General features: G+C 35.2%; 1 protein-coding gene across 10 annotated transcripts in view; it reads left to right on the forward strand.

The window, feature by feature from the left end:
* Positions 1-22,629, forward strand: part of LOC128792122 (hornerin-like) — a 75,031-nt gene that overhangs the window by 49,769 nt on the left and 2,633 nt on the right. For 5 of the 10 annotated variants that reach the window (XM_053950270.1, XM_053950271.1, XM_053950272.1 and 2 more), the window contains 36 exons: positions 1,134-1,169; positions 1,809-1,850; positions 2,059-2,100; positions 2,982-3,020; positions 3,527-3,568; positions 5,950-5,991; positions 6,094-6,132; positions 6,533-6,574; positions 6,676-6,714; positions 7,056-7,097; positions 7,200-7,238; positions 7,639-7,680; positions 7,782-7,820; positions 7,947-7,991; positions 8,438-8,479; positions 9,083-9,121; positions 10,114-10,152; positions 10,843-10,881; positions 11,131-11,169; positions 11,455-11,493; positions 11,763-11,801; positions 12,472-12,501; positions 13,931-13,972; positions 14,492-14,530; positions 15,291-15,329; positions 15,586-15,624; positions 15,977-16,015; positions 16,380-16,418; positions 16,981-17,019; positions 17,452-17,490; positions 17,841-17,876; positions 18,603-18,632; positions 19,568-19,603; positions 20,071-20,106; positions 21,151-21,189; positions 21,611-21,649. In XM_053950270.1, coding sequence (XP_053806245.1) covers positions 1,134-1,169; positions 1,809-1,850; positions 2,059-2,100; positions 2,982-3,020; positions 3,527-3,568; positions 5,950-5,991; positions 6,094-6,132; positions 6,533-6,574; positions 6,676-6,714; positions 7,056-7,097; positions 7,200-7,238; positions 7,639-7,680; positions 7,782-7,820; positions 7,947-7,991; positions 8,438-8,479; positions 9,083-9,121; positions 10,114-10,152; positions 10,843-10,881; positions 11,131-11,169; positions 11,455-11,493; positions 11,763-11,801; positions 12,472-12,501; positions 13,931-13,972; positions 14,492-14,530; positions 15,291-15,329; positions 15,586-15,624; positions 15,977-16,015; positions 16,380-16,418; positions 16,981-17,019; positions 17,452-17,490; positions 17,841-17,876; positions 18,603-18,632; positions 19,568-19,603; positions 20,071-20,106; positions 21,151-21,189; positions 21,611-21,649 — 1,407 coding nt within the window. The remainder of the gene's footprint in view (positions 1-1,133; positions 1,170-1,808; positions 1,851-2,058; positions 2,101-2,981; positions 3,021-3,526; positions 3,569-5,949; positions 5,992-6,093; positions 6,133-6,532; positions 6,575-6,675; positions 6,715-7,055; positions 7,098-7,199; positions 7,239-7,638; positions 7,681-7,781; positions 7,821-7,946; positions 7,992-8,437; positions 8,480-9,082; positions 9,122-10,113; positions 10,153-10,842; positions 10,882-11,130; positions 11,170-11,454; positions 11,494-11,762; positions 11,802-12,471; positions 12,502-13,930; positions 13,973-14,491; positions 14,531-15,290; positions 15,330-15,585; positions 15,625-15,976; positions 16,016-16,379; positions 16,419-16,980; positions 17,020-17,451; positions 17,491-17,840; positions 17,877-18,602; positions 18,633-19,567; positions 19,604-20,070; positions 20,107-21,150; positions 21,190-21,610; positions 21,650-22,629) is intronic. The other 5 variants (XM_053950273.1, XM_053950274.1, XM_053950276.1 and 2 more) reach the window with 5 other exon arrangements.

The following is a 22,629-nucleotide window of genomic DNA, read 5'->3' on the forward strand; positions in this document are numbered from 1 at the left end:
TATTAGATCTGTGGACCTTTAGTATATGATTGCTTTATAATACCCTTCAAAAAGTTAATTATTTCTCTGTACTCCAGGCTGCTGCACAATTACTTCAAATGGCACAATACTTCTAAGAATATATACTAATACATTTTCTTCATAATATATCCACTTTGACTGGATAATTTGGGAATTATCACCTGTGTACATGAGGCATGTAGCCATCTCAGGCTTTTCTCGCTCATTCAGATTTAATGTCACTTACGTGCTGCTGTGCTAAAGTAACATTTGTGCCTGATATTACCCAGTATTACTCTCTCTGTCAAAACTTTCCATCTGTCCTACAAGCAGAAACGGTGATTAACATGAATAGATTGTGACCAAGCAAATACACTGTTGTGTAAATAATTTATGTGTAAATATATTACATTTTCTCTACTTGTTTCTGTTCCTAGAAAAGCTTTTTTCCATCTGTCACAGCCTCCTTCTGTCTTACTGCCATCTAGAGTAACCTGTCATCAGCCTTTTCAGTTCTCAGCCATTCACTATTCTGCTTCATTGTTGTCCCTATTTTCCCTCTATAGTACTTAAGTACTGCACCAAATGTATTCTAGACTGTACAGAGGCCTTCTGAAAACATCTTTTGTTTTGGCTTGTATTTACCTTGAATTCATTGCACCAGGTCCAATTCAAAATATTCTGAAAAAAAATTCCTTCATCAGCAAGCCCTGGTTAGGAGCCTCCTCACTTCCTCCTTTGTACACAAAATATGTTAGTAATCCCTTGGTCATCTCTACCCAGTCTGTATGGCTGGACTGCTTTGTAAAAGAGTTGGCATCTAAACTTTCTCACAAAGAAGGATGGGGAACACTAAAAAAAAAAAAGAGAGAAAGGATCCATATACAGATTGTACATTAAACTACAGTGGTTCAGCTGAGGGAGACTCCCCTAAGCAGGAACTTCCGTTGAAAGAGATAAACTGAAAACAGACAAAGAATATGCTTTTGAAGAATCTTACTGCTCATAAAACAAAATCTCCGGACATCTTCCTTTTCCAAACATCACCCTGACAAGTAGTAGATTTTTGTTAAAGTATTTTATGTAGATAATTACAGCTATAAAGTACTAACAAGCTTGTGGCTCCTTTGCAGCGTTCTGGTTGTACAAAGAAGAAAGTTGTTGCTCGAGTAAGTAACACCTTTTCTCTTTTACTTTTTGCCTGCTTGTAGGATTTTAGTCCTAACTATACCTAATCTGTCTTAATTATACCTAATTTTGCCCTAGTCATGTTTATAGTAGTATCCTCTTACATAAGGGAAAAGTAAGATAAAATTACTTGGGTATTTGCTCTTTGGATGAATCTCTTTAAAGAAAGTGTATATATGAAAAAAAAAAAAAAAAAGAGACATGAAAAGCATGCTTTGAAGTATCAGGCAGCTCAAATTCTTGTTCTTCATTAAGCACATACAGAGTTGGTCCAAGCTAAAGTTAAAATTAAATTAGTATCATACAAAGAAAGGACAGCTAACATTTTAGCTGAAGAAAAGATAGAATAATAAGTAAGGAATAATAACATTTCCTATTTTATTATGGTCATAATAGGACATACAGATATCTGTACTGTATCGTTGCAAGTCAGACTCAGTAGTAGCCTTATAAACATTATGTGCAAATAGCTTTTCATTTTATAATAATGCATTCCTACTCAAGGTACACAATAACGGGTCTGGTGCTCTTATAAACAAATAATATGGAAAGAAAAAAGGACCTATCACTGATCATAGAATTTTCATCTCCTCATTGTAAATGTTACTATTTTTTTACAGGACACATCACATGTTTTAAGCAGAAGAGCCTATGATGTCCAGGTAAACCATTCCTGTCCCCTTTTCTAAACAACTGCTGATAGTAGTAAGCTTATAGCTCCTTGTGTATTACCTACAAAAATAAAAGGATTTAGTGCCCACAAAAACCAACTAATTCTCTTTAGGGTTAGGTATTTCTTTCCAAATAGAACTGTGTGTTTTATTTTATTACCCTTACAGATATGCTTTTTTTTTTTTTTTTTCTTCACAGAATGCATCTTCTCCTTCAAATAGCAGCCACTCTGACATGCAGGTAATAATGTAGTGTCAACTGCATGATATCAAGGGGATTTCTGATAAATTATATTTCATTTTGAAAGTTAGGTTCCAGTTACTTTTTGTGCTGAAGGATGCTATTTTGATTTGACAGCATTTTCCCCAGAATGTTATAATTTTACACAGTTGTAAATAGTGATATTAGGCTCAGAAAATATAGTTTCTTCTATTCCTTCTTTCCACTAAGCAGGTAAGAATTGCAGGTGTTTCTTTATATGACATTTTGTAAAATTAATTTGAAAACCACAAACTATATATTTTCAGATTCTTGTTTTAGAAACATTCTTGCATTGTTCATTGTAATGGCCATATATATAATTGTTTCATTTTGCATTTGGTAAGAAGGTACATTTTAGGGATTATGTACTTCTGTTACAAAAGTAGGTCCAACTTTCATATTCTGTCAGATTATGTACTGCTGCAGCAGTGTTTATTGTAGAGAATTATGTGAAATTTAACTGATCCAGAGTGGCACCTTGTTCTGTTTTTCTTAGTATCTTGGATTGGTATCCATCCCAGGGGTCTGAAATCATGCTACACCCAATATTATGTAGATTTAACAGTAGCAGAGTCATCTGTCTCAGAGAGTTTGGAGGTTAATTCAATGTTGCAGACAGATCTCTGAGCTCTGGAAGGTAACAGTTTTCTTAATTAGTTTCCCTAATGCTCATTCCCTGCAAATTGTATCAAGTCACTTAATTAGGTTTCATCCTAATTTATATTTTCACAAAAATTCAACAGGTTAGGTTAATTGGTGCAGTGAAGTAATAGAGTTTGTAATAGTGTTTCTCACTACATAGTTTTATACTTTGGATTCTAATAAAATGCTTTAATAAAATATAATTGTTTTCTTCACAGGGTGGATCATTTATTGCAACTGGTGGATCAAATAATCAGGTCAGGATTTTCCTTATTTATGACTAGTCTTGTTCAGATAGCTTCCTATTAATTAAACTAATTAAATTCAGAAATCAGAGTTTAAGTAGTTTTACATGGAAGATTGGTGATGTTATCCATTAATTTGTAAATGAAATGTCCCTATTTATATTCAATTTATCAGAAATGGCTCTCTGAAATCACTTTTTAGAACTGTTTCAACATAAAATGTGTTTTACTGGTCATAGCACAATGGGATACTCCTACCCTAGAATTCTCTCTTGCTGAGGCATCTGCCATTGGGACATCCCACTGGGAGATGCACTATCAGTCTGACTTCCAAAGCAAACATGAACAGCTCACATCTGTGCTCTCCCCTCATTTGTTCTAGGTATACCAAAGTTCATACCTTCTCTGTAGTCCCACAGACTTTCTTCCCTGGACAGTTTTGCATCTGAAATAAGATTTTATTTTAAATTTCCACAAAGCAATAATTGTTTCCTTTTTTTTTTTTTTTTAATTTGTAGGGTGGTTGCATTTGTCCTGATGGAAGCAGAGGTCACACACAGGTAATTATAGTTCTGAGTTTATACTTCCTTCTACATAATGGAGTATTTTGAATTAATTGTCTTGTAAATATGGACATTGGGTTAACAGTAAACATTAATGGTGATTTCCTTAGTATGAGTAAAACTATATACAATTAAATGAAAAAATTAGTTCCACTTAACTGCATAATTACCATTTGACCACTAATTTTCTGTAACTGTTCTTGGTGATCCACATGCTCTGTCACTTGACTATTATGCGCCAATTATTCATTGTGTTCAAAACCCAGTCAATATACCTTGTAGTAACCACAGTACTTAGTTGCATCCAGCTTAGTTTCCTTGTCTTTCTCACTGGTGCAATAAAATACTGTGACAGAATTTGATAAATATTTCAAAATGTAATCTCTTAAATCAACATTTAAACTCTTCTTGCCTGTAAAGAGAATAACTGAAATTTCAATGTCAGTTGCACTGGATAAACCTTTCTCTTAGGCAATGCCTCTGGGCCAGGAAAAAGGCCCAGGAATGTGCTTATGTGGGCATTATAGACTAGCTCTACCAGGCTTCTGGCTTTTAAAATCACCTTGGATTTTAAAGTAACCTGTCTTGTATCAGGATACATATTTCTGAATCTTTTATTGAAGCTGTATTTATATAAACCCATTTGAATGGTGTAGTATTTTTTTTTAGTTTTCAATTTCAATAAGAAGCATTTTGTGAATTATTCTTTCTGTAAAAACCCCCATGCTATTTAAACAAACTAAATGTATAAAGAAATTACTGCTTTCTGAACTTAAACTCATTAACTTAATATATAGCAACAATACTGGTTTGATACAATACCACCTCTTTCATATAACTGGGGCTAAGCAGCAATCATGGTTTACATGCTTTAAAATATAAACTAGTCCATTAAAATAAATAATACTGAAACATCATTGAGGAAAAAAAAATTATTTGTCATGTGACCGTACAATAATCTATTTATAAGGAAAAAGGTGGAGATCTTTATGCAAGTTTTTTTCATTCTACTAAACTTTTTGCTTTGCATGCTTTAATTGTTGCAAAAAAAAAAAAAAGTTTTTAACATAAATCTAGCCAGTTTGGTTGAGGAGAGTGTATTTAGTTGCTATCAACAAGAAATTTTCATCATGAAGAAAATAAGATATCAAAATAGAACAGATTAGAAAACCAGTTCTCACTGCAGTTGTGTCAACTTTGATACACAAGAGACTTACTTTCCAATTTGCAATCATATCAGCTGATCAAATTAATTTATGATTAATTATGTAACAGTAGATTTGATCTTTGCTTTTATGGTCTTGTTTTCATTCTCTGTCCAGGGCCCTCTACATGTGGCAGCTACAGTTCTTACAGTAGCATGTAAACAGATTGTCCATGACAGGTTGCATTCTAATAATAGTAAAAAAGCAAGCTCTGGTAGGTGTATATGTACAAATAAACTACCACTCATAAATCTTACATAAAAGAGAGTGTGATCGACTTCCTAGTGCAGTGGTCACAGCACCAAGCCTGACAGAGTTCAAGAAGTGTTTGGACAATGCTCTCAGGCACATGGTGTGACTCCTGGGGCTGGTCCTGTGCAGGATTAGGAGTTTAACCTGATAATCCTCTTGGGTCCCTTCCAACTCAGTTTATTCTGATTCCTTGAAGATTCTTCAGTAGAAGAGAAAAATTCTTGCAAAAAGCTTTCTTCTAGATTTAAAAGCTGTGAGTTACACAAAAGTCTCTTCAAACCTGGAATATTATAAATTAAGAGTCAGAGCTATACATCTTTAAACCATCTTGTTTCAGAGGAAAAATGGGTTTATGTATGTGGAACCCCAAATTCCTCACACTGTAATTATTCTGCTTTTTCTCCAAGTTTCATTTAAAGACAAGATCTTTGTCTGCAAATAGTCTCAGAGGAAGCAACCTAACCATAGAATAATACTTCCCCTGTTTTTTATATAAGGGGGAAGTGACAGTTATAGTGAATGTCAGGAACTGGTAAATAGTCTTTTCCTTTAAGTGGTGAGCTGAAAAATATGCTCTCCAAAACACTTTTTACACTTTGAAACTCCAGTATTCTGGCAGTTTTTAAAAATGTCATCAAGGTCATGATCATCTATAAAAACATGGATCTCCAAGGTATGACATGGGATTCTGAGATTAGAAAAAGTAAAACTAAATGTTAGTACAATTTTCAAATCTTTCAAGCTGAACAGGAAATAACAGAACCTGCTACAGGTTTCCTTATCTCTAAAAAAATGTATGAACCAGCATTCTCTTTTAGTGGTTGCTGTAAAGTTTTATTTGAAAGAATAGAAATTCACAGTAGACTCGTTTATGTAAATGTCTGTTTGCAAGCAAATAGCTAGTCTGTGTTTTCATTTCAGGGAGCCCCAGGTTCTTCATACAACACTTATTCTGGTAACCAGGTAAACATTCAGATAAAATGCCCTATTCAGAGACTCCATCTAAAACCTTCCCTGAAGGAGTAGCCAGATACAAACCAGTAACCCATTCTGTCTTCTGCACAGGGAGGGCCTTTCTACTATCCTGGAGGATCCTATGGACAGGTAGTAGTTCTTCCTCCCTCACCAGGACAATACAGACTCCCATCCTCCTGGTTCCTTCACTCCCAGTATTATGGGTGCTATGACATATTAAATTACAGACCTGACAGTTACCCCTTAGAACAGAAAAAGTTAATCAACCCTGATGTAACCTGGTGATGTGAAGCTCAACAGAGAGCAGTACAGAAGGGTCTCAGCAGTTTCTTTTCAGAATTCAAGTTTCAGCAAGCCAAGAAAATTGTTACCAGAAGATTTCTTCCACTTTAAAAGCAATGGCCTTGAGATTTATTTAGGCACATAAAAATTAGCTCAAAACTGGGAGAAAGGGTAAAGTGAGAATCAGATGTGCAGGTATTTAAACTCTCACCTGCAAGAAAATAGCTGGTCTATGTTTTTCTTTCAGGGTGGCCCAGGTTCTTCCCACAGTTCTTACTCTGATAACCAGGTAAATATTCTGGTCACTGTGCCCGCTGAGGAACAGCCTAAAAGTATTGTTTGAGAGAACATTCAACTACAAAACAGTAAATGTTTATGTTTTCTCTGCAGGGAGGGCCTTCCTACTATTCTGGTGGATCTTATGGACAGGTAGGTTCTCTTTCTTCATTGTAGAGATAATAGATTTCTTTTATCTTCATTCCTAGATTACCCATGTAGTGGCTGCTGTGAAATATAACACCCAAGAGTTGAGTCTATCATAACACCTAATAATTGTATCAGCTGTCTGTACCTTACAACATGAAGTCTGTCAGAGAAAAAGACTAGATTGTGCTTCCAACTTCCATGGAATGATCTTTCATCTAACCAAAAAATTAGTGATAAGAAACCCCTTCTTGTTTAAGAGTACTGGCCTGGATTGAGATTTAGATACATTAGTATTTATACCATCCTGTTTGCAAGCAAATAGCTAGTCTGTGTTTTCATTTCAGAGAGCCCCAGGTTCTTCATACAACACTTATTCTGGTAACCAGGTAAACATTCAGATAAAATGTCCTATTCAGAGACTCCATCTAAAACCTTCCCTGAAGGAGTAGCCAGATATAAACCAGTAACCCATTCTGTCTTCTGCACAGGGAGGGCCTTTCTACTATCCTGGAGGATCCTATGGACAGGTAGTAGTTCTTCCTCCCTCACCAGGACAATACAGACTCCCATCCTCCTGGTTCCTTCACTCCCAGTATTATGGGTGCTATGACATACTAAATTACAGACCTGACAGTTACCCCTTAGAACAGAAAAAGTTAATCAACCCTGATGTAACCTGGCGATGTGAAGCTCAACAAAGAGCAGTACAGAAGGGTCTCAGCAGTTTCTTTTCAGAATTCAAGTTTCAGCAAGCCAAGAAAATTGCTACCAGAAGATTTCTTCCACTTTAAAAGCAATGGCCTTGAGTTTTACTTAGGCATATAAAAATCAGCTCAAAATCGGGAGAAAGGATAAAATGAGAACCAGATGTGCAGGTATTTAAACTCTCACCTGCAAGAAAATAGCTGGTCTGTGTTTTTCTTTCAGGGTGGCCCAGGTTCTTCCCACAGTTCTTACTCTGATAACCAGGTAAATATTCTGGTCACTGTGCCCGCTGAGGAACAGCCTAAAAGTATTCCTTGAGAGAACTTTCAACTACAAAACAGTAAATGTTTATGTTTTCTCTGCAGGGAGGGCCTTCCTACTATTCTGGTGGATCTTACGGACAGGTAGGTTCTCTTTCTTCATTGTAGAGATAACAGATTTCTTTTGTTATCCTCCTATTATGTTTCTGAAAGATGGAAAACACTTTCTTGGGATAATCAAATTAATCAGCTTTTTCATTTTCTCTTCAGGGGGGGTCTTCTGCTTACGATGGCAGCAGTGAATCCTACGGTCAGGTAAATACTCTGCTCTTCTTTGTGTAAATGTTGCTGAGGGCCAATACCCTGGGTGAAGTAAATATGCAGCTATATCTGTATTTCAGCTCTCAATATATTCTAGTGAAAGTGATCTTTTATTTAAGGAATGAGTAAATTTGTATATACTTTTAGCTTAGTAGCCTGAAAGTTTACAGGGCAGTAAAAGGTGAACTGCCTCCAACATTTAAGGGTTATTCTTCTCAACAATGCTAGCTTTGAGTTACCTGAGATAAAGGTCTCTTCAAAAGTGGAATTAGAATTTGACTTAAAAAATACATATCATTAGTATTTTACAGGGACATAACTCTGAGTTGCTTAACAGTAAATAATCATGTTTTTTAAATCTGCCAGAAGAAGATCCCTACAGTAAGCAGAAAAAATAAAGGCTGTTTGTAATATGAAAATTATTTATTTTTTCTGAACAGGGTGGATCTTCTGTATATAGTGGTTCTGAGAGTTATGGCCAGGTAAATGTTATTTGTCTCCTACATCAAAAGCTTAAGCTTGCTGTGTTGGTTCTTATGTGTACTGGATTCTATGCTTCGGTTATTTTTAAGTGACCATGACCACGAAAATGCTCTTTTAACTTTTGTTTCTCTTTACCTTTGTAACAACTCAAAATGTTTCCATAATGTAGAGAGCATGAGGCACTATGTATGCTGTTTTTAACTGTGACTAGCTCTGTGACTATTCAATGCTTTAACAACTTTATTGTTCATGCATTAGTTCATTCAAAAGAAAAATATTTTGTGCATTTACTTTACCTACCTTACTTATGGAGAAGCTGTTGAAAGTTTAAATAATGGGATTTTTTAATATAAAGAATGATAACTTTGCAAATTTTCTTATAAAAATGCATGTTTGCAAGGAAGTTTTTTTTCCAGCCACTTCTGCTTAAGCAACAGGTAAAGTGAAATATTTTTTCTTTTCTTGCACATTCCGTAGTTTAGGTAAAATTTTAGATTCTAAGCGCTTAGTTAGTTTTATTCTTCTATTTTATATTCCCCACAATTAAGAACATGTAAGAGTCATTTTTACATGAAAATAAATGTTTTTCCATTATTTTACAGGATTCACCTTCCATAGGAGGCAGTGAAACTGAAGACAGTGTAAGCATTTCTTCTCAAAAATATCACTATCTTCATTGACTACTTTTAAAGTATCTAGGTGTTTACATGGACCTTTACATTATCTGATGGCACGTGATTGTGCTATACATGATAAGAACTTTACAAATTAAAATTGCAGTTACAATAGTTCCAACTTCTAGCAATCAAACATTTTTTGAATTTGTTGTTAGAAGTAGCAATTACAAAGAAAGCTCTTTTTATTTCACAATTTCCATCAAAACTCAATATTTGTCTATCACTACTTCCCTCTTTCAATCTCCAATTTGCACTACATTTCTTTTGTTTTTCCAATGCCAGACATATGATTCAAGTTCCTCCATCTACATACTGCATAGGAATGGTTTGTTTTAATGTAGTGTGGTAAAAACTGCCTGCTTTTCTTAAGATGACTAAAGTATATATTCTATTAACTCTGCTAAAGCAATTTATAAAACTTTACTATTTTAAAGTCTTTTCCAGGGTCCTGGTTAGTAGAAAATTGCTCTCTGAAAATAATTACAAATTCAGATGTGCACTTTAGTCACAAGTATACTGCGTCAATAGCTTCAGTGCAGTTTCTGAACCAAATCTTCTTATGGCTATTCAAGAAAGCTAAAATATGATACTGCAGAGGGTCCAAAAATCCCTCTGAAAGAAACTATGATGTAGCAACAGATGTGTACCACATCTTGGTCTTTGAAAAATCAAGACAACTTTGCAAATGTTGATGTTTTCCCCTGAAACATTCTGGAGGAAATAAAATAGATTGAGATGTGACCTCATTCCTTTATTTAACTATATCAGGATTCAGTTTTCAAAATAAGGAAATTACATTCTCCAGAAATGAGCAGAGAAAGAATTTGTAGACTGCTTATCCTACAGCCTACATCTTCAACCTTCCCACAAGCAGTACCTTCCTTTTCTTCCCACCCTTGCTTAGAAAGAAATAATAATATTTGCCATGGCAATAACTAGATTCTGATATTTTTTAGGATTCCTCCTCACCATCTGGTAGCCGCCAGAGTGAACGGGTAAGCAATCCTTCCTTTATGTAGTGCCAGGTGCCAGCCCCAGTGCTTGGCAACACCTAAATTACATCTCCTGTGGAAACCCCGAGGCAGTTCCAGTGTGGGACAGAAAGCCCTCAAGCACAGCAGGAATGAGGACATGGTTAAAGAGTTTAAGTACTGCTAGAAATCCCAGCTGATGCTGAGGTGTGCTCTTGAATCTCAAACTCACATCACAAATGTGATAACACAATTTACTTGTTCAAGTCCTTGCACTTTTTAAACCATTGATTGACTGCAAAGAGCTTCAATACCATGATTTTTCCAGCACTTATTCTAAGTGCAATTCTTTGCTTGTTGTGCTGTATGACTTACTTATGAAGGCTTCCATTTCCCTATCATTTTGACATGGCACATATTGTATTTATTCTAATTACACTGACTGAGAAAATATTTTGTTGGAGATTTAACTCTTTCAGCTGTTGTATCCTAGAGAATATCTTCCACCAAAAGAGCAACTATGAACAGTCATGAAGGGCATTTGCTGTTTTATATAGAAAGACAGTAGATTTTTTTTGTTTTTCTTGAACAACCCATAACAGAAAATTAAGACATGTGCAGAAGTGAGGAGGAGTGTTTTTCTTCCACTCTGATCTTTCCAGTTTTTTGGGTTTGTTTTTTTCATGTAATTTCATTTTAAATACATTTTTCCAGGATTTTTATTCCCCAGGAGGCAGCCAGTCAGGTGGACATGTAAGCATCTATTTTATTTATTATTTGCAGTTGTCTTTCAAAATGGCTGTGCTATTTAAAAAATATCCCAATGAGTAAATGACACCAAACCATTAATTTCCTAGAATTTCTCATGACATCTGGCATCATGTCATGTGAAATCAAATTGCAAACTGTTTAAATAAAAAAAATTAAAAATTGTGTGTGTACAACAGTCTTGTTCACCAGAAGCCATTTCAAACAAAAATAAATTGGGTCTTCTTTTTGCAGGGCTCATCTTCTCAAAGTGGTAGCTACTCCAGTGGACAGGTAAATACTAAATCTTTGTATTTTTGACCTGAAGTATCAGTCATACAGAAGTTTGAGGCCTCATATTGTATTACAGCAATTTTTAATCTGTGAATGAAAAAGATAGGTTCATTCTTCCTTACATAATTCTATGTAAAATTCCAAATGCAAGCATAATCAAGTGTAATCAAAATACAAATCATGTATTAACTGATGTTTTAACACCAGGAAAAATGAAAGTAATAAATATTTGGCATTAATTTATATATTTTAAATATAAAGTAAGTGATTTTTATTTTTTTTCAGGACTCATCCTCATCTGGAAGCAGCCAGTATGGTGGGCAGGTGGGAAATTTTTCTTCTTCATTGTTATTGTGAAGGGTTTTCCCCCCAGTGTATGTATTTCAAGAAAATATTACCAGATTGGCAATACCTAAGTTTCCAGACTACCCTGTGGTTTATTTCACCCTCATTAATCTTTCTATAGATAAAATTGCATTTTCAACCAAACAGATCTTTTCAAACACAGTTAAAAGAGTAAAAGACATTACTATCTTTGTACTTAAATGCATGTGTCACAGAAAAAATTTTAAACAAGAATGTAATGTTTACAGGGTTCACCTTCCTCAGGAGGCAGCCAGTCTGGTGGACAGGTATGAATTTCTTTCTCCACAGTCTTCAGCTGGGCTAGTGTCAGGCACTCTAATTTATTTCTCTCATCTTTCCAAGAACTGTTTTCCTTCACCACTGTCCTTTTTGCCCAAAGCCTCAGCAACCCATTGTTTTCTGTTGTCAATTGGACATCCTGCAAGCCAGAGTAGCCAGCAGTGACTGTTTGGCACATGTGTATCTCAGCTTCTCCACCTGCTTTGGTATTAAACAATGCTCATGCATATTGAAAAAGTGAAAAAGTGAGGCACTGAATGGTGAACTTCTGGCCACCTCTCAGTTAGTTTTATCAGAGTAGAAATCACCTGTTTTCTGTATCATCTGTAACATGAAACAACACTAAATGTACTCTAGGTACTCTTGCCTATTTAGAAAAAAAAATTGCTTTCTGTGGTACTACACAGAATTTTGTATTCATCCTTTTGCTGAGTATTATTTTTAAGATAGAAAAATTAGCATTTTGTTGCCCCATCAGAGCAATAAGTGCAGAAATAGTTGCATAGGATGAAATAGACTCAGTTCTAGAAGCTGGGCAGTTAAAATGTAGCTTTATGGTTTGCATGCCTGGGATGGTAGAAGTAATTTGAGTTGTAACTAGGACCCATTTCAGTCCTGTGCTCTTGACATCTTGAATAATTTCTGCATTCTTTACAGGGTGGATGTGATTGTTCTGGGGGAAGTCCTGTAAGTGCTACTTGTTCATTATACATTTTCTTTTACTAAACTATTTAACTGGAAATTTATGTGAGATCTTATTTATTTCCAACTTAATCATTTTAATGTACTCTTAATTTTACATTCATTGTTCCTTTGGTGACTTAGATGGTTCTGGTGTGGCAGGAGTTATTTCTTATTATGCCAAGATTCAGTGTTACAGAATCATTGAATCATTTAGGTTGGAGAATGCCTCGGGTCCAACCATTAACTCAGCACTGCCAAGGTCACCACTTAGCCATGTCTCTAAGAGCCCCATGTACATGTCTTTTCAATACCTCTGGGGCTGGTGACTCAGCCCCTTCCTCAGCAACCTCTCTAGTGCTTGATAATCCTTTCAGTGAAGAAATTGTTTCCTAAAATCCAATGTGAGGCTCCCCTGGAGCAGTTTGAGGCCATTTCCTCTTGTTCTATTGCTTGTCACTTGAAAGAAGGGACCAACCCCCACCTGGCTACATCCTCCTTTCAGGGAGTTGTAGAGAGCAATAAGGTCCCACCTGAGCCTCCTTTTGTCCAGGTTAAACAACCCCAGTACCTTCAGCTGCTCCTCACAAACCTTGTGCTCCAGACCCTTCCCCAGCCCCTTTGCCATTTTTGGACACAATCCCACACCTCAAGGTCCTTCTTTTAGTGAGGGGCCCAAAAGTGAACAAGGATTCAAGGTGGCAGCTTCATCAGTGCCCCATCAGTGTAGGGGGACAATCACTTCCCTAGTGCTGCTTGCTGGCCACATTATTTCTGATAAAAGCCAGGAAGCTCCAAAGCTGGCAGTGAGTTACATTTCTGAGCAGTGATGTCAGCTGCTATACAGTATTTACAGAGATGTGTATCTCTTCTCAAAAAGCCCCCAAAAAATTGCATTAAACAGCAGAATTAATTGACAAAGGACCTATCATGAAAGAAAGCTAAAATAATATCCAGTCTATAAAACGGCCAATCATAAAAATTTGTATCAAAAAACAATGTTTATAAAATTTAAAACATAAACAAAATAAAAAATGGAGCAACTTCTCACTTGTGCTTTTAAATCCATATGAAATTATTTAAGGACTATGAAATAGGGTAATCCCTGTTTTCAAAGCAAACTATATGCGGACAATCAACATGTAGCATGTAAAGGACATTCCTGCACCTTGGAAATACTCTTATTTCCTAGGCAATGAATTATAGGCAGATATAATATGATACTTCATGATTTATGGTCTTCTGGGCCAAAAAAGGGCCTATTTTCTCTATTGGCAAATTGATAAAAGTAAGTGAAGTATAAGTGTAACTAATTTCAGGCTGCGATATTCTTTCTTTGACATAGCATGGAACAGATATTCTAAGGTTTTGTTTCATTTATAGTTTATGACCAAAGACAAAGACTAATTTTTCTTTTATTTTTTTTCCTTTATAGGGTGGATCCCCTACTTCAGTCAGAAGTGATTCGTCTGCAAATGTAAGAAATATTCATCAGCTTTTAAGTGTGTCCTCTGTTTACTTATCAATATAATGGCTAGAGAGGATAAAAAGAATCAGTGCCTAATAGAAATCATACACTTGTGAAAATGTATTTGGTTACAATTTTTAATTGCAACCAAAGCAGGTTATTGTCTCAAGTGACATTCTTTTTATTTGTAACTAAAAAATGCACACAGGACATTCATGCAGCGATCCCAGTTTCTCTTTCCATTTGAAATAATTTTCATTCAAAGAGAAGTCTTACAATGAAAAATGTTGTTACAAACACAGGTAGATAACAGTATAAATATTTACTTTGAGAGTCAATTCCATTGGCTTCCTTGGAATTATATAAGAATATCCCCCAAGGACATGGATTTATATGATTTTGTTCCTGTTAGATAATTTACTGTGAGAAACTTTAGTATTAGTATTTACATATTACTATCTTTCAAGAAGTTTTGCTACAAAAGACTTCTTCTAGAGCAAAATAATTGGTGTTTGCATTTTTCCCTAGGACTCATCTTCTTCTGGAGGCAGCCAGTACAACAGCCAGGTAACCATTCATTCCAAAAGGAGAGGCATTTTGCCACTTCTGAAAATGATTGTTAATTCATCCAGTTAAATTCAATTTTTATATAGGAACTGGGTAAAAAGAACAAAAGCCCAGCAAATGAAATTCAGCATTGAGTTAGATATGTCCTAAAAATTATACCAATTGATTTTTTAGCAAATAGTGCCCTGGCTTTATGAAATTTGCAAAATGAAGCTCAAAACAAACAAACAAACAAAAACCAAACAAACAAAAAGTATGAAGAAAGAATGAATCAAAATGCTTCCATTTTTATTCCTATTTGACCTAATTCCGTTATGAAAAAAAAATCCAATCTCCCCTCTTTAAAGAGACCTCTTATTGTATGAGGTTATGAGGTTTCAGTAAATTTTCTTAGTATGGTTTTCAGTGTCCTGTTTGGTAGTCCTCAATATTTTACTGTTAGCTCTGGCCCAGCATTCAGCTTTCCAAATAAAAAGAAGTCATTCTCCAGAAGTGAGCAGAAAAAGAACAGGAAAGAATGGCACTTTAACCTTCCCAACATGTCACACAAACAAAGCACTATGTCTTTGCCTCCCACCCTTGCTAAGGATCTCAAATTTACTTGCTCAACTTAAATCCTAGTTATTAAAGCATTCTGAAAGTCCTGCTCACCTGTCTTCACTCTTACCTTGCTCTCTTCCTCCTGTTGTCCTGGCAGAGTCATGTTTTGATTTAAGGAAATCCTACTGCAGGTAATTCACTCATCTGGTATTCTTTACAGGATTCATATTCCTCTGGAGCTAGCCAGTATGGAGGACATGTAAGTTCTTACTTTAATATTTTATATGTTTTCATAAATATTTGACTTATATTAAGGATCTCAATTTAATATATCAAGAAAATTGACAGTGGTCTATACTCTGTAGTAGTATTGTGAATTCAAGGAAGACAAAAAAGCAGAGTTTATTTTGGGATAATTACAGACAAACATTCAAATAACTCAAAATATAGGTGTCTTTGCCACTTCTTTCCATGAATTAGGTATTCAGAAATAACTAATTATCAATTTTTTTCAGGAGTCATCTTCTTATGGAGGCAGCCAGTATGGTGGACAAGTAAGCATTAATAGTCCCCATTTTTGTAGTTTATTTATTGTCCACCTGACTGATTCTATCTTAGCTTTAATCTAAAATCTTTTTAGTAAATCTTTCTCTGTAGTGTTCTGATGCTACTGTAATTAAACAAAACAAGTTCAGATGAAGATCATGATCTAAGACTAAGAAAAAATAGTATGTAAAATACATGGTTGACTCAATTGAAATTTGCAGGACTAGATATCAGGTCTCTCTGAAATAAATCAATACTTTATGAAGCTAACCAGAATTTTTAAAGCCTCATGAAATGATTCAATGAGTCTATGAAACAGGTGTAACAAGATTACAGTTTTCATTTTTTGTTTATTTTCAGGGTTCACCTTCTTCAGGAGGCAGCCAATATGGTGGACAGGTGAATATCCTTCCCTTACAGCATTTACTACTTTAGCAAAGAGATTTGGCAGTTCTCTGGGTAAAAGAACATTTTAAGGAGATTGGGGTTTGGTTTGGGGGCTTCTGTCCATTTTTTATCTAATTTGTTACTAAGTATATAATGGTTATAAATGTATGGGATCCCAAGCCACAGAAGAGTTTTTAAGATGGAATTTCTGATGCATCGTGGTAAATGCAGCTGAACCTCAGCCATTTTGGCACAGTCTGGTTCAGTCCACTCCCAGTTCTGGAGTGAAGGAAACTGGGTACTCCTTCATATGGACCATGGTTTAAAGGAGTACTATGACATGGATATAGAGATTATTTAATTCTTTTTTGTTCAGGGTTCACCTTCTTCAGGAGGCAGCCAGTATGGAGGACAGGTGAGAATCTTTTCTTGTTCTGCACCAAAACTTGGTACTTTAAAATTGACTGAAAAATATTTTGTGAAAAGTCTATTTATCTGATAACAGATAGGTATCTAAAGATATATGTTATGAAGCAATAAAAAACTATGGAGATCTGCTGCTTCTCTTATATTAAATGCAGTTCTGGCCTTGTTTTACCCTCTAACCTACCCTGTGCTGTCAAGGTTTCTTAGCTCTAACAATAAGGAAGCAGACTCATCCCTCCTCTACCTCATTTCCTTCAGCAAAATGCAGTATCAGAGTTGATATCTGAAAAGCAGTATGATTTAAAATAGGAAGAGGGGAGAAGGTGAGGAGTTACTAAGACTCCTCATGCCCCTTTGAAATGAAAGATGACAGAGTTCTAGTGCTGCCTGGAGGTATAGCCTCTAATATGGAGTGACACATAAAGCAATAGGCTGAGTGTTTATCTTCCTGTCATTTTTTCATTGTGCAACTGAGGAAAAAAATTGTGTTTCTTTAAAAAGCTCTTAAAGAAGCTTTTTGATTTGAGAAATAATTTGCACCTTTACTACAGGGTCCATCTTTCTCAGGAGGCAGACCTTATGGAGGACAGGTGAGAATTGTTTTTCTGTTTATAGGTGGTTTTCTTCATTGTTTGCCTTTTTTTTTTTTTTTTTTTGTGAAAATCAGGAAATTTTAAAGGAGTGTCTTACAGAGAAACAGTGTTTAGGCAGAATAGATGAATATCTGACTCTGCTGTGTCAGGCCACTCACATAAGCAAAGTATGGAAGGCTGTTGTAAGCACAGAGTCCAAGGCAGAGCACTACTCACACCTGCCTGAAGCTGACTTTGAGAACTTCATTGTTCTGTTTTAACAGCAGCCACTGTAAAGGCTTTCAGTGGATTTCAGTATGGTTATATAGTAAATGTTCATGTCTCTGTGGCACTTAAATCCAAGGAAGACAAATAAAAATGTGTTTTTCTGTGACAGGTCATAAGCTAAAGAATGTGCAACAAATACAAATGTGTTTTTCATTTCTTTAGGGTATAGCTTCTTCAGGAAGCAGCCAGTATAGTGGACAGGTAAAACTTCTACTTTCATGGTACTTGCAGTTTGGATACACAGTTCATCAGGAAAACAGTCCGGTATTTTTTGCAAAAAAGGAACATTCTGAGATAGAATAGCTTTAAGCCAGACTGAAGCAGGATTGCTAAGTATGAGTCTGTCTGGTATATCAGATCATGTTAAGAGCAAATGATGCAGGGGCCTGTGACACTGCATGGAAATGTTTCTTCAACCTATCACAGTTTAAGAAGCCAATTTTTTTCTGTTATGTTTAAATGGAAGAAATTTGAAAGACTGAGAACCACAGAGAACAAGTGAAAATGTTACTGAGTAACACAGAAGTAATTAAGTAACTCGTTTCTTCCAGGGCTTTTCTTCAGGAGTCAGACAGTCTGGTGGACAGGTATGTTTTCTTTCTCTGCACTGTTCAGTACTGCTAGTGTCATATACTCACAAATTGCTTTGTGTAACTTTCCTTCACAAAAACTGTCACACAGTTCCAGTCACACATTTTATCCAGACTGAATTTGGAAAGTGAGACACTGAATAGTGAACACCTGGCCCCCTCTAAGTTTTATCAGAGTAGAAGTTACCTAATAGGCCTCCACTGGAAGTCATCTAAAGAGTGAAGATACTGCATGTATCCATAGGATCATAGAGTATGCTGAGTTGGAAGGATCCATCAGGATTATCCAGTCCAACTCCTGGCCGTGTGCAGGACACCCCAAGAATGACAACACATCCCTGAGAGTATTGTCCAAATCCTTCTTGAATTCTGATCAGTTCCCTGGGGAAATTCTAGTTGCTCTGGTATCCTCAAGGGAAAATAAAATATAACCTGTATTACTATTAAGAATTTTTAATTTATCCTTTTGTGAGTAGGTTTTTACTGTAAATTTTAAATGAGAACTTAGAAGATTCTATTTAAAAATTTGATCAGTAAGTGCACAGCCTAAAAGGGCAGGGGAGAGATAAAGAAACTGCCTTTTTAAATGGAGCTTGATAAGTTGATGAGCAGTGATTTATAGTCCATTTTCTTAGAGTAGCAGAATATGAGTCTGATTTACTAATTCAGAGGCCTATTCCAATCACAGACCCAGGAAAGTAAGTTTGGTTGTGTTTTGTACAGGGTGGGTGTGTGTGCCCCGGTGGAGGTTCAGTAAGTATTGCTTGTCTTTATCTATATTTTCTCATAGTATGTACACATACTGGAAAATTCCCAAGGAACTACACTTGAAATAATTCTGAAGTTCTATGGTGAAATCTTTTTCCACATTATGCTAAAATGAGCAATTTTGAATGTGCTAAAGGCAAAAATATTAAGTGACTTGCAACCATAGTATTGTATTCAAAACTAGCTACTCAGTTTGTAAGAGAGGCCTGGGACTTTTCTAAGAATCTGTTTCACAAATATCTCATGGTGTACCTGTGGGGTTTTGGACTTTGCTCTTATGATAGTTATTAACAGTATGATTGAACTAGTGAAACTTAGATTAAAATCTTGGCTCCAAATGCTTTCACAATGGAGCAGAGAAACAAATTTGGAAAAGTTAAAGCTATTTCCATTTTTCTGTCTAATTAGTATATTTCCTATTTCTTTGTGAATTCCTGAAAAAAAAGCCAAAAACCCCCAAACATACAAAATCCACCCCCCACACTGTTTTGCTGAGATCAAGTTAATTTACTTCTGAAGGAGGGTTCAGTTACCTGTTTTTTTTTTTTCAGTAAAGTCAAAATTGCTTGGATCACTACTTCTCTTTATTGGTCTGCATAATCAAGAAAAATGACATGCCCAAGTATATAACCCATGGTATATATGCCAATTCTGAGAATCAGAAGTGTTGAAAACAACACATAAATTAGACTTTATATAAATAGAAATTATATAAGAATAATAATAATAATACTCACTTATATACACATTATATATATACACATATATATTCCTTGACATATAAATCAAGATGAATCAGAACAATAGTAAGCAGTGTAAATGACTCGATCATTGCAATAAGTCAGTGTGTTCTCTTGGATTTCCTCTGTGTGACACAGAAGCTAATACAGAGTAAACATTGCTGTTTCTGTTGAATGCAGGGCTATTTCGCAGGAACCAACTACCATGGTGGACAGGTAGGCAGTTTGTCTCTAACATTTACACAGATTAGTTCCTCAGGAATAAACATGGCTCAGTTGTCACATTTGCCAGCAGCCATTAAATATTGAGTTCAGTTTAGTCAGAGAGATAGGTACAATAATTCCAGAGAGTGCAGGGGGCTTTTATTCAATCACTCTTGGCATTTCAGTTATATCCTTCCATATACAAGAGCCAAGGTTTTACTTTGTAGTTATGGAAGCTTTCTTACCTTAAAAAATTACTGAAGAATCATTCACAGGGTTCATCTCACTACATAAACCACCAATATGATGTGTGGATAATTAGTCATTTGCCACTGCATTACTAACTGTGTAAAGTTCTTCCAGTTAATCAGTGTCATGAGTACCGTTTATATTATATTAGGTCCAGGATCTTTTTTTGCCATTTAAAAATTTGTTACTATTAAAAAAAAAATTATAAAAAATTTGCATTCTTTTTATAGGGTTCATATCCTGGAAGCAATCAGTATGGTGGACAGGCAAGCAAATTTTCTTTGTTTTCAAGATCTTACTTCTATTTGCAATTTGTCAGCTGAAAAAATATCATGCAGTACATATATTGACAGGTTTTTAGGGCCATTTTACTCCTAATAAATATTTGAAAACAGGGACTGTCAGTAGCTGGAGTCTGCTCAAAATGGAGTAGCATGAACAAATTTCCACATAAAGAAACTCCATAGATCATAGTTTTAGTTGTTTTACCTCAGAATGCCTCTTATTTCAAGTGATTATTTTAATATTTACAGTAAGTACTTGGAAAATTTGGTTGGTACAGAATAAACCAATAGATAATGCTTAAAAATATAAATTCAAGTGTGTTGCACACAATAACACTACTTTCCTCTTTATAGTCACCTCAAGACTCTTCCTGTTAAGCATATACCTTATGCAGAGTGTTTGCCACTGATTCAGAAAAGTCACTAGTGCAAATAGCTGACAGATGAAATGCATGTCTAACTCAAAAGATGGAGCTTAGTTTTCATTAGTATTACTGTGTTTGCAATGTCTCACTCTACCATATTAAAAAAATTAATTGCTTTTTACTCCACTGGCAAGCACTGGTGTTCAGTATCACTCTATTAAAAAGATAATCTCATGTAGAATGGAGAGGATTCTTAACAGCTGCAAATATTTTTTTTTCCCCAAACTACCTATTTGGTAATATTAACAATGTTTTTACAATAATACACATGGTGCTCTCTAAACATGTCTGATATAGTAGAAAATCACAAATAAAGTAATTTTTTTTTCTCTTGAATAGAGCCATATGTAAGGCACTTTTGATCCATTTTTTTATGGAACAGAACAGTCTCAGAAGGTGTTTTGTAACTGCCCAATTTACTGCTTTCAGCTGTTGAAGAACTTAGAGGCATTAGATCAGAAGTCTTTCACCGCATCTTTTTAGATTAATATACTTTCTAGATTATGACTGAGATCTCCTCTCAAAAGTCCTGTGATGTTTCATTCTGCACAGAAAAACAAAAAGTAACTGCTGTTAATTTTCTGTGATTTTTTTTTAATAGGGATCTTATCCCTCCGGAGGCAGCCAATATGGTGGGCAGGTGAGTATTCTCTTTCCATCCCATCACTTCAAACTCTTTCCTAACATACTTTCTAGATCAGGTCAGTTACTTGATGCTGACAGATACATTAATTTGGCCATTTTATTAAGTTTAAACAGTGGAGGTAATATGGATCAAAGTTTCCTCAGTAAGGTGAATAAAAGATTTGGTTACAATGAGTTACTGCTCTGTGTAAAATATTCCTTTGAACATACTATAGTTGCCAGGCTGTATTTCATAACACTGCTTTCTTGATTCAAATTACCATTGTTGTGGTGTGTAGTACAGAGTGTAAATTTTAAGCTTTTCTTTCTTCAAAGAACACCCAAATAAGCTTGTCCTAAGCACTGCAAAAACTGTCTCAAGACAGTGAGAGAAGATTTTACATTTAATTAATACAAGTCTGATTGACTTCTTGCAGGGCTCATATCCTTCTGGAGGCAAACAACACGGTAAACCAGTAAGTACAAAACATTCAAATTCACCTTTCTCTCTTCTTACACACCTGCTAAAACAACCCAATACCAAGTTAGTTGTGGACTAGACAGTTAGAGTTTTACTTTAATATGCAAAGAGTGGCACATGATTTACTTATCTGGGATACTCTCAACAAAGGCAAACACAAAATTTATTTTTGCAGTTTTGAGACAGCACTTTACTGTGTAGCTGAACTTCTAGTAATCACAGAATGAGGCCATTGGATCTGTGTGTGTAAGGAACTTCTGAACAGCTATTTATCTTTACATTTATAATAATAATGATACACTTTGTGCTCAGAGTTCAGCTTTTCATTGATTTAGTATGTGTTTGTCTTAAGTATTTCTGTCTTGCTTTGAAGAAAGCACTTTTCCTTTTTAAAGGAAATAATAGTTGCCATTTAACTATGCATATTTTCAACTTCTATCATTTCAGACTACTCTTTTTACTATGTAATTTGGACCTCACTCTTGCCATTCAATGGCAGTTGATAAAAATGTTTTAGCTTATATCTTATAGAAAAGATGTACTTGTTATTAAAAAGTGATCATAAATGTTACATTTTCTAATACATGAATCCTAAAGGTGAGACATCTTTTGTATGTATTTGATGGTATTTCTTAAAGACTTAGTGATTGTAACATTTCCTGTTGGCAATGCCATTCAAATAAGCAGAACCACTTCACCAGAAAACTGAATAAGATGCTTTCAGAACATCTAATTTTTCTGTATCTACTTTTATTTTCAACTACCTTTCTTATTAGAGTTTTCTTTAAGTAGGGGCTACAGAGTAAAGGCCTCTTATAATTTGCATTTTTTTTGTTGGTGATGTCTTTTTTTCCCCAAATGTAACCATAGACTGATACCAGGAGAATTATGGTTTAATTGGACCTTATTGTTTTTCCTATTCCATACACTAAACACAACTATAAATCAGTTCCTTTTTCTTGAGAATTTTGTATT

This window comes from Vidua chalybeata, chromosome 9 (assembly GCF_026979565.1).
Source record: "Vidua chalybeata isolate OUT-0048 chromosome 9, bVidCha1 merged haplotype, whole genome shotgun sequence".
Taxonomy (NCBI): Eukaryota; Metazoa; Chordata; class Aves; order Passeriformes; family Viduidae; genus Vidua; species Vidua chalybeata.